Genomic DNA, 12,883 nt, shown 5'->3' on the forward strand with positions numbered 1-12,883 from the left:
GTGTAACAAGGACTCAGTCTATAAATCACACATAATATAATCTATATTATTACATTCTGTATTTATAAGACTGATAATAATTATGCTCGTAGGCAAGTTACCATCATTACAGAATTACTATGAAATCATTAATTTTTGCAAAGATTGACACATTTATCATACTGGCATTACAAAATAATTATTTAACTAGAGGGCTAAATTTCACTAAAAGAAAATAATCACTGAGATATCAGAGTTAGAATACTCTATCACAAAACCTAAATAATATTATATTTTATAAGCTACCATAAAAAAATGAAAGTGCTCCCAGGTTATTATTACATACTGTGAACAGTTAAAAACTAATGAAAACATTCAATTTTTGAAGGCTTTTAATAAAATAATATACTAACATTAAAAAGAAGACGGGGGGATTCAAAATGTTGAGGTAAACAATCTTATTAAAAAGTTTCGATATTTGTTAACATGGTCCAGACAGTCCATGACTGTAGTCTGTAGAATTAAAAGAGTACAGTCCTACAAACTTATCTAAAGAACAGTCAAAAGTGGAACTACCATATGGACGCCATTTCGAAAATGTCATTCGAATGTCAGATTCTGTCCAGTTGCGAGTCTTGATTGGGTAGTTTTCGACAGTGGCTCCCCCATCCATTCTTTAGATAAGTTTGTAGGTCTGTACATATCAAAACCACCAAATCATAATAGTTGAAAGTGTTTGCGGTCATATTAAAGTTCTCTCAATGTGATTTATTTTAAGATGTTACTTATTAGAGTATGCATTGAATTTAAGATCAGATAAAATATAATATAAAACAGAATAGCCATTATCTACATTAATTTAGTACATATTCACAAAATTAAACTGTCAAAATATTTCAAGAAACGCACTGTGTCTCAGAATCGAATTTTACGCTACACCAAAAAAAAGTTATGCTTTAAAAAATATGAAAACACCTCGTGTGTGTGTTTTGCCTTTTACACATAAATAATTGGCAGTGTATGCAGTTGCCTTCCCCTTCCCCATTGGGGAAATCGGTTTATTAAATTACAAAAATTAAATATACAAATATGTCATATCGATTGGCAGGGCACATCTACTAAAAACACATAAATCTCTAAAACCTAACTATGATTTTTAAAACATGAAAATTGTGATTTTTTTTAAATACGCCAATCCGGGTAGTATATTTTTTTATATTAAAGTACACGGGACACCAATAAGGTAAGGATAATTATGCATTTTAATATCACACACTTCTGTTTGCATCAACAAGTATTAATTACTAGTGTTGAATATATCTATAAAGCATGACAAACAAGACAGGGATGACTGAAGAAGTGTTGTTTATATTTTTTGGCAAGAATATTAGTCAACTCGATGTATGGAATTATCTATACTGACTTAACAAGTTTATTTTGGGAGACTGCTATATTAGTAAATAAATGTCAGGTGACTTAAAAGTGGTAATTATTATTGATATAAAAATAGTCCATCTGATCTAAAATGGTAACGCAAACATATTAAACATGACATATTATTAAAATGGGAAGTTATTACGATGAAAATTATATATTTTATGATAATATAATTAGAAAAAGGAAAGCAAAATACAACATGAGAGATGTAACAAATTGTATGCTTCATTGTTATCTATCTTTTGTAATCATACACAAATAATTGTATTGTACTGAAATAAAATTGCCTGCAAACGGTGGACACTTTATGGTATTATATATTGTATTGCCCATATTAAATTACATAACTATCCCAAATCTAAACATTATATTCGATCATAATGACTACATGCATAAATCTGTCTCTAATATAATTCACATGTTATCATTCTATGTTATTTATATACGATAATTTTTAAGTTTTCTCTTTCTTAACATAAATATCTCCAATATAGAGCACCCATTGGAGAATGAAGAGTAAAATATCAAACAATGTTTAATAGGACAGCAGATAAGAATGCTGTATGATTTGTTCTGAAACTAATAAAGTCATATGCATTGCCAACTCTAAGAAGACAATAATAGTACATTCATAATATACACATTTTAAAACTGACAACTATTTCTTCATCTTGGACAAACACATAAACCGTTTAAAATAATTTTGACACCAAATGAAAACAATTACATACTATATTGAGTAGGTGGTCAAACTATGACGGGTGCTCTACCCTAACCAAATGTTCAAATCATTTTTTTCATTACTTAACTGTAACCATTTCGAAGTGTTATCCTTGAAAGAGCAAGAGAATAAATCATTCAATTGTTATTAAAGGTCAATATTAATATATAAATTTCTGCAATATCTGAAGGAACAGAAAAATATATCAGTATATAAGTATCGTAGCAGACCGAAAGAAACTGAAACCGGAAAGTTATCAACAGTAAGATATTGAATGATATATTCACTCGCTCGTTTGACTGTCACTTAAAAATTTAATATCATATACACTTCTCTATCAATCTTATCTTATATTACATTTATGTAATTACTATTATTAACACATTATATTCAAATATTCTTGAGATTTATACAAACCGAATGATTGTTATTTTAAAAATTATTTTCAAATCATCATCCTTTGATTCACTTTTATTAATATACTATATAATAATAATATAATATGCAATTCAATATTAATTATTAAGTTTTCATTATTATTATTGATTGATAAAAACTAAACGAGTTAGAAATTAGTATTTTTTTCATAAAAATTAATACAACACTTATTAAATCTTTGATGTTTGATTTGTAGAGGTTTTTTTTAATTCACCTCTGTCTCATTCTTTATTCCTTTTTACTTTTACAACATTCTTAATAACACTTTATACAATGGCAACTTTGAATGACCGAACACATTATCTTCAATATAAAGTAGGTAGGTATGGGGGATTTAATTTTTAAATAATTATTCTCCGATCAATGTCGGTGAGGTAACAAGTTTGAACACGTGGACATGTCTGAATTTCCCCAACATATTTATATTGCGTCTTGTCGAATTCGATATGTTATTTTCTGCATATTCCTTCTTTTAAATTGGACTTGTAATAAACAAATAGAAAGTAGAAAATAGCACTAAACAGAAATGCATTGCTATGTCCGATATTCAATTCTATAGTTCAGTACTTTCCAACCTCTCCACCAAAGCGGCACACTTGAAACTGTGCCAAATACATATGGCATACCAAACACATATGGCATACCAAACACATATGGCACACCAAACATTGACTTAAATAGGACGCTCGCAACTAAGCAATCACTGACAATGTTCAAAACGTGAAACCGGCCAGTTTGCTGATTGATCGTCATGCTAAACTAATACATGTGTCGATGCGCTGCTGCTTCTAAGCTAAACAATGATCACTTAATTGCGCTTAGCTAGTCGCATATCTGTCGATTGATGTGATGGATTGTTTGATGTTAGTTATTATACCATTAATAAGTAAAACCTAAAGAAAATTGATGGCACACTAGGAGGACATGCACTGGTTGAAAAATACTGCTATAGTGAAGTTGTATGTTGTTCTCAACAAGGGGAACAATGTGTAATGGGAAAGGAAATAAGCTGAGGGTGGGGGTATAAATATACAAGTGAAATGGAGGGGGGATTTGTAGGGCCAGGACCATATAGGTGTAGGTAAAAGAGTGGGGCGGGAGGGGGATTTTTCTACTACAGGTGGTCATGTTGACGTGTTGGTCACAATATAGAAGTCACATTGTATGTATATAAATATTGGTTATAAACAACGGATTGAAACAGGTTTGCATACATAATTTATGCATTTCCATATATCATTTCTGGTTCCAACTTATCCGTTCATTCGCTTTTTAATATGTTTAGTATTGAAAGATGTAGAACTATGGCAATTATTGAGCATCCGCTTAGCAGATAGTTGACCGTTTTCGATGAAAATAAATTTTGAGTTCTCAATTGGTGCATTGGAACGAGACGCGTGACACGCTACGGACTTAGGTTTACTTTTCGTCGGCAAATTCTGTCTTTGACTACTTTGAATATTCTTAAAATACTTCAATAGATCGAAAAATACTTTATTTGTTTTGTTATTATTAATATTATTATAGATGATTAAATAACTAAGTAAAGCATCGGAAATGATTTCTCCAGGAGACATCTTCGCATATTCGTCAATAATGATTTTGATAAAAAACAACCGAATCTCGGTTGACAGACTGCATTCGAAGTTAGCAGATATGCCATGGAACGGTGGGGCTACATACAACTTATTATTGCGATAAACACCTAATGCCTCACATACTAATCTATTAAAAGATGGTCCACTAGTATTATTTTTGAGAGAATTCATGCGGTCTTCATTCAATCCTGAATTAATAAACGAGGTGAACAATGGAGTCAGAACCTCATGCAGTATATTACTTTTAAAGCGTTTCATATTAATATATGACTTTACGAGGATCATTCGAGAGGATATTGGGCGATTCATTATTCCACAGATCATAATACATTTGACGGACAACTCTTCGCGGTCAATCAATAATGTAAGATCACTATTTAATGATGATTGCTTATTAATCAGATTATATATTATATCTCTTTGAGGTATCGAATAAAGATTAATGAATAATATATTTCGATGAAAATTGACATTATTCTTATGCGTATGTGATATAATTTGATGGAATATATTAATATGACAAAGATTATCACAGAATACGAGCTGAACAAGATTTATAATAATCAAATAATTAGATGACTTCAGATGCGATGGATTGACAATCGGACCGTTGCAGTCAATCGGGTGTGCCAAAATATATTCACAAATATTTAATTGTATTTTAAAATATGATGACAATTGGCAGGCATGAAAATTTTCAGGTGTAGAAATAAGACTGCTCACAATCGCGAAATTGTTGTTACCATAGCAAGCGGTGAGTTGACCTTTGGGAGAGATTATAAATGAACATTTGTTAATCACGGACTGCCATATGATTCTTATCAATGATATTATCAGGAGAGCTAATGGAACCATAAAGTTCTGACATAGTCTGCCAATGAAAACAATGTTTAAAATGTTTGGTCTGGAGTGAAGAAAGTAGTCACTGATGTGCACGAATGACTTCATAAATATAAGTACATTATTCATATTTTCTTTGCGATACGCCACATACAACATTAAATGATTGTAAATAAAGATCAATGGTGTAATATTCGATTCTTGTAATATTAAAGGAAAAAATTTGACAAAATTTTGCATAAAAGCTGTTCCAAAAGGGACACTGTCAAATTTATGAGAATGCAGAAGCCATTTAAAAAAAATATCATGACGTACAAGAGTGTTGTGCGTGTCGTAAAAAGGGTCGAGATGAGACAGAGGCTTCCCTATAACGACAAAAACGAAAGGGGGCAATGCGGAACTGCTCCCGGCGATAAAGATTCTTGATTTTAACATACTGCTTCGTTATAACTCCATATCTCTGGCTTCATCCTCGCTATAGTCACTCATGGAACTCTCACTGTCGCTGTTTTGCGTGTGGTCGCCGGACACGCCCGCCCCGCCCACCGCGGTGTTCCCGTTAGTGGCGGAGGTCGAACGCCCCGATGAAGCACCACCGCCTGAAGAACGTTCGTTAAGGGCGTCTTCCGTTGCGAATTTACGCACATAATCTGGAAACAGTACCCAATGAAATTCATTAGTGCAGTATTTTATGATAATTCTATAAATATAAATTAATAATAATATAAATATAAAAAAAATTCTATAAGTATAATAACTGCATTTAATTTAAATATTTAATCTAAAGAACTCCATGTAGTTATAGAGATAACTTAAAAATAGAGACAAATTTAAATTGTAACCTGACTGAAAAAACCAACTATTTTTACATAAGACTGACTAACCTGAAACTTTCTTTTTGTACTCGTCAGGTTTGTGCAGGTACATAGCAGCCGCGTCTCCGTTTAAAGGGTCTATCGGATTCGGATAAGTTAACAGCTGCGGAAGAAATGACTCGAATATGTTTGACAGATCTGAAAACAGAAATCATTGCACACTGATTAAAAACTTTCATTATATTAAAACTATTCTCTCAAACAAAGTAACAAAGAAAAGTACAAAAATAACCACAAGTATATAGTCACCAAGGTGGAGATGCATAGAATGTCACAAATCACTAAATACTACTTAGATATTTATCAGGTGATTAACGGTTGGTATTAGAGTAAAAAAATGCATAGATCGATGTGTGCGTGCGACACTGACTGTGACAACTGTCACATTTTAACCAGAAATTAAATAAATGGTCTTTAAATTTTTATTGATCTAAGTTTTGTACTAATCCATTTGAGTCATTTTTAGCACTTTTAATTATTGTTTTTAGCAAAGGAAAGCTATTTATTGTAAGTATCGATTATATACACAAATATGAAAGTTTACTTATTTACTTATGTCAATATTAATTATCGAGCAATGAAATTTTAAAAAATGACAACAATTCTGATTGTGGAACACGACATTGCCTCACTATACTATTTTGATATATTATGTATGACATTCTAACGTTACTTTGATTTAACATAATTCAAAATTCTATCATCTCGGGCCAACATAACATAGGAATATAGACAACTGATACATGTATGTATTAGGTTCATTACGATTTCAATCTTCACATTACAAATTATTGCAAAATAAATTGTTTATTATTCTTTCTTCATGAATGTTTATCTTTTAAACTATGCAGTACTACTGTTCCGATTTATTATAAATGACCAAAATGTCATAAGATATGATAAGACTAACCATAGAGAGCGGTCCATGCCTGATTGATAACATCCAAACACACGGTTCCGGAAACTTCGTCTATATTAGGGTGGTAGACTTTGTTCATGAAGCCTATCGAGGGTGATTTGAAGGGGTAATGCTCCGGCAAATGGACCCGAACCTTCCACACTCCGCCCTCATATGGTGCTGAAAGTAAATTAAGAATTGCAAACAATCAAGACACCCATTGATGCACACGTATTATCTTATTAATAGACTGTAACCAATATTATTTTATATTCACTTTGATTGTGTTGACTTTACAGTCAATTCGTGATGGAGGGACATTGTATTAATTAAAATAAAACACAATATCACTTGAGAATATCCTATTGATGCAGATGATGAAAAATTAAAACATGTATTTCGTAAAAATAGTTTTTTTGAGAGTTGTTCAGTGAAGCAGATATTCTTGAATGGCTTAGGATTCCTGGCTTTCCCTGTAACCAAAAGTTTCAGTTTGTGTGTCCCGGTTGCGTTAGAGCACGGTATAATAATTGTGATGCGGTCCTTTCCACTTGCAACACTTTCCTCCCTGGTACATTACTTTCTTCGTGATGAATGTACGTTTTACGAAGGAGAATTTTCCAAAATAAACCCGTCTCATTTGCGTTATATACTTGTACGCGGCAGACTACTGAATTTGACAATCGAATACCGGCGAATTATAGAACTTGATTTTATGCTTTCAACTAGTAAAAATAACGGCGGATTATAGTTGTTGTTGGATAATCGAGCGGCGGATTACTGAGAGTGTACTGTATTCCATACCCTCAATAAATTTATTACCCATTCCCTTAGTATAAAGAAATACGTGACTGCGTTAAAACAATGTTTTTAAACAAACTGAAATAGTATATAACATTAGTATAAATGCATTATTATAAGAAACATAATCCTATAAGACATGATATGATTTTTTCAAAGGTATTAACTCAATACACATGAAGCTTTCAAGCTGTATACGCACACATATATCATTTTACACAATATTTTTTCCTGAATGATATATTATTATGAACTTATCACTAAATCACCTACCAAAATAGTTTACACGAGTGTAGGTGCTTGTTTTCTAATATAATTTGCACAAATACGCAAATTAATATATTTTTTTTAATAAATAATATAAAAAATATTTTATGACACAATTGAGGTTTATCAAGTCCAGTACACTCTCAGTAATCCGCTTCTCGATTATCCGACAACTACTATAATCCGCCGTTATTTTTACTAGTTGAAAGCACAAAATCAAGCTCTATAATTTACCAGTATTCGATTGTCAAATTCAGTAGTCCACCGCGTACAAGTACATACAACGCAGATGAGACGGGTTTATTTTGGAAACTTCTCGTTCGTAAAAAGTACGTTCATCGCGAAGAAAGTTATGTACCAGGGAGGAAAGTGCCCAAGGACCGCATCACAATTATGCTGTACTTCAATACAACTGAGACACACAAAATGAAGCTCTTGGTCATAGGAAAAGCCAGGAATCCTAAGCCATTCAAGAATATCTCCCTCACTAAACAACTGGTTGTGTCAAATGATTTACTGTTTAATATTTAGTTAATAAACTTGGTTTATAAATATCTATAATTTAGTAAAAACTTGATTTTGATTATAAATAAAACCGTAATTTGCTAGTACAAATTTCTCAAAAAAAACTATTTTTACGAAATACCTGTTTTAATATTTACCATATTTTGTATGTATGCACTATAATCGGCTGCTTTCACTAATTGTACACTTGTCTGGTTTTTGGGGTGGCGGATTACTGAGAGAGTACTGTACCAGAATTTATGTTTGAGTCTATCATAAGGATTGTCAATACTGTGCAGCGGCATCACCATTTGAGTGAAACACAAATCATAAAATAATAATAATATCAAGTGATAAATATATATAACAATCTTGATTTACCAACTGAATCTCAAGAGAGAAAAAAAATATATATGTATAAAATAAGTACTTACTGCCTCTCGGGCCGAAGAACTTCACACAGAATTCATTAAGACCACCTAATATAGTCACTTCGTGTTTACTTTCGATACTGATACAGACAGTTAAGGAATAATCATTTACATGTTTAAATAATATTATACAATATATTTCTACATCTATCTGGGACAACAAGTGTCTATAGATGGATGTATATTCGATGAAATTGTTCGCAGAGTAAAGCTAGGCTGGAATGCTTTTGGCCGTCTGAATAATGTCTTCAAAAGTGACCTTCCACTGTGCCTAAAGCAAATTGTTCAACCAGCGTGTGCTTCCCGTAATCACATATGAGTGTGAAACATGAACCCTAAGTAAAAGAGAGATCCAGAAACTTAGAGTAGCACAACGTGGTATCGAGAGGTGCATGCTGGGCATAACGCGAAAGGACAAAAAGAGGAATGAGTGGATAAGGAAGCAGACAAGGGTTTGCGATGTAATAGAGTTCATTAAAAGGCTCAAATGGAGATGGACTGGACACATAGCTCGAAGAAGAGACAATCGTTGGACAAATTTAGTCATCCAGTGGTATCCAAGATGTACAAAACGTCCGCGAGGTAGACCTAGAGGCCGCTGGATCGATGAAATGATAAACTTCTGTGGAAGTACTTGGCAACATAACGCACAGGACCGATAAAAGTGGAAGCAGCTTGAAGAGGCCTTCATCCAGCATTGGATAGATTCAGGTTGATGATGATGATATTTCTAATACAGTAGGTACACAAAATTTCAATACTCTTGATATTTGATTCACTAATTGTTGTATATAAAACGTAATGTAATGAAAATATATTATTATTCGGAATTGCCACATTTACAGTGAGTTAACATAATGTATTATTTATTTGCTGTTGTTGAGCGAAAATTATGTGTCCTTTCACCACCAATTATTTATTGACTAGATATTGAGATAATTAATATAAAAAAAAAACTAAAATTATTGTGCAGTTGAAAAAGTGAATGCAAAACAAATATGGTGGAATAAATTTATATTTTATGATTGTATTTTACTTTCATATTCTATCAATACGAAAGCGGCTGTACTAATCCGACACCTTTGAGGGGAAGATTTTGCACTGTATATGTGGACCTTGTGAATGAGGGTGGTGTGTAGAGAAACAGATGCAATGACGAGTTGTACCGCATGTACCAAGATTCGAAACCTCCCATTTTTATAAATTGCCTGAGGCTGATCTGGACAAGTGTACGACAATGACATAGATATCAATAATGGTTCTTGTTAGAAACCTGGAAGGAGGCTGGGAGAAGACTGCCTTCTTAACGTAGTGTATCAAACAATTTAATTATCAAGAGTATATAAACATTAAACTGATACAAATCAATGAATGAGCACCCTCAATCAATTTTCTTATTCAGTTCATAATCATATTGTCATACAAATACATACCCTTACATTACAAGTACAAGGTCACATCATTTATCGTCTAGCGCTTCAACCTGCACCTCTTGCCTTGTTAACCATACAATGTGTAAATCATTATTGTAACATCGCTGCAGACAAGACGGAACAAATGTACACCATTCTAAATTTAAGTTTGAGCCTTCTAAACGCCTACGATGGCCAAGCGGCTCACACGTCGGCATATAGTGTCATGGGTCCCAGGTTCGAATCCTGGGTCTGGCAAACACACATACTTATTGTTTTTTTTTAATAGGTTGAGGCTAATATCCATTTCTCAGAAAAACAAAAAATTGTTAATACAGTATAACCTCGTTTTTACGTGCCCGGAATTCACGTTTTCCCGGCAATTGCGTGTATTTTTTTCAGTCCCGATGTATTTCAGTACATTTAATACCCGCATTTACGTTTTTCTTTCCCGCGATTTACGTCAGAAATATTCAAAATATGCGAGTTACGCGCACTTGACAATGATTGGGTCGTGACATTCGAACGATTTTTCAATAAAATTTTTAATTGAATGTTGTTTTTTTATAAAACGTTATTTTTTTAGAAACATAAAATTTAAATGTTCTTTTTTTCAATACCCCCCTTTTACATTTTCCCTCCAATTAGGTTTTTTTCTTCAGTCCCTTAAAAAACGTAAAATAGGGGTTATACTGTATAAACCTCCACCCTGTGAAGGTCTATATAATCGTATTAGAATCAGGCATGGTAAAAAAAAATTGGGTAGTGGACGTAAAGCATAAATTTGTAAAATAGACAAGTACATAGTAGTGACGAAGGATGGAGGTAGGCTGTGGAGGTCTGATCTAATTAGTCCACACTGAACTTTGTCAGGCATATTTATCTGTTTTCATTGAACTAAAAATACAAATTGCAGATGGTGTTTAGTTTTTATAATTCAATTAAATCCTGCCTAAACTGCCATTAAATCATACATAATTTTAGATATTTTATAGAGAAGAATATTTCTTATCATTATGGTTTGGTTTAGGCAGCGTTTCATTGAATTTTATAAACTTACGAACACCATCTACAATTTGTATTCTTGTTTCAATGAAAACAAATGTATGTATGACTGATAAAGTTTTGTGCGCACTATTTTGTCAATGTCCACAGCCTACCACCACCCTTCGTCAATGGTACATAAACCTCAAAAGTTTTTGTATTTTTTTTTTAATTATTGGCTCAATCATCTTAACCTTTCTTGATCCAATGCTAAATGAAAGCCTCGGGTCTCTCCTCGCCGTCTCCGTAATCCTTTTATATTTTATCAATATGTAAAATTGAATTGAAAAATTGTTCGGTAATGTTCGGTTATACGGAATACAGCGGAAAATGCATTTTGAAAATACCCGATATACTGGATTATTTATTAGTTTGGGTTAGTTTAGGTTAAGTTAGGTTGGGTTAGGTTAGGTTAGGTTTGGTTAGGTTAACCTAACAAATAATCCAGTTTATCGGCTATTTTCAAAATGTGTTTTCCACCGTATTCCGTATAACCGAACAGTACCAATTGTTCCTATTATTGTGAAAAACGTAAATATTTATTTATTATATAGCGTTTGTTTACAAAACACAAAGAAAGTATATTATTATGCAGTCAACATAAACTCGTATTTTGTATAATAATTATATAAAATACAATCAGAATAGAAATCTTTAAAAGGGGAGATAAATTACACAATGTATCATTTATATGCTAATGGATCAGTCTAGGTCCCCCAAGTAGGTACGTAGTGATAAACCCCCCCTCCTCAAAGGTAGAGTACATCTCCAGTGTAAACTGGACCAACCCAAAAAAATACACCCAATAGCCATGACCCAATTAAGTCAACTGCAAAATGCAATCAATTTTATAAAATTGGAAATTACCGTAATCGTTCGTAAAAACTTTCCAAACAAAGAAATGCGTAATCAATGTAAACACGTCACAAATACATTTATATTATTAGGTACAAACTTAACGCAGCCATTTAATGCGATAGACTTGCGACACACAACGAAGACTCGCCGTAAATTTAACAATAAAATGCAACAATAAATTCCATCCCTAAAAGATAGCCTGAAAAAAATCATATCGAATCTCATATAAAATAACATAACTGCCATTGTGTCCCGATGCAAAATATCGATTTTAGCAGGGCACTGACAATCAGCTGATACCAGGAGGCAGCATATTTACATGGGCCCTATTCGATTCTACCAGGCTGTAGATAACAAAGAAAGGATACAGTTTGATGACGTCCGTGTCCATCCGACGTTTACCTGCGCTAGGAGACGACATTTTGTTAAAAACTAACACGTTTCACTCTTTCGAAAAAACACTAGCGAGCCAAATATTACGCGAGTATATCTATCGACAGAGATTAATTCGTCGCAGTGGTCAAAAAAATAACATTAGCAGAATAACAATGGATGATGCACAGAAAGAGGTTGCTCGTAGATAGGGAACTCTATTTTTTCTTTCAAATCTTTTATGTTGGTACGATACATAAAGCACAATGATAAAACTGAAACCGATTTATTTTTTTAATTAGGAACACAACTTTAGCTTATATACCTAATTATTATTTAATGATATTTCACAAATATTTTTAAATTTTATGAGAGCATGATTATCTTTGGTGTACCTATCTATTTTAC

At 32.7% G+C, this 12,883-nt stretch overlaps 1 protein-coding gene across 1 annotated transcript; it reads right to left on the reverse strand.

Moving 5' to 3' along the window:
* Positions 1-2,821: 2,821 nt before the first annotated feature.
* Positions 2,822-12,718, reverse strand: UbcE2H (ubiquitin conjugating enzyme E2H). The gene is made up of 5 exons (XM_085954130.1): positions 12,472-12,718; positions 8,793-8,869; positions 6,799-6,966; positions 5,898-6,026; positions 2,822-5,663 (listed from the first exon to the last, which is right to left on the reverse strand). The coding sequence occupies exons 1-5, from the start codon at positions 12,522-12,524 to the stop codon at positions 5,458-5,460; spliced, it is 633 nt and encodes a 210-aa protein (XP_085810256.1). The 5' UTR covers positions 12,525-12,718; the 3' UTR covers positions 2,822-5,457.
* Positions 12,719-12,883: the final 165 nt, after the last annotated feature.

The sequence above is a fragment of the Rhyacophila brunnea genome, unplaced genomic scaffold (genome assembly GCF_057557595.1).
Source record: "Rhyacophila brunnea isolate RB1 unplaced genomic scaffold, BYU_Rbru_1.0 scaffold_4, whole genome shotgun sequence".
NCBI classification, from domain to species: domain Eukaryota; kingdom Metazoa; phylum Arthropoda; class Insecta; order Trichoptera; family Rhyacophilidae; genus Rhyacophila; species Rhyacophila brunnea.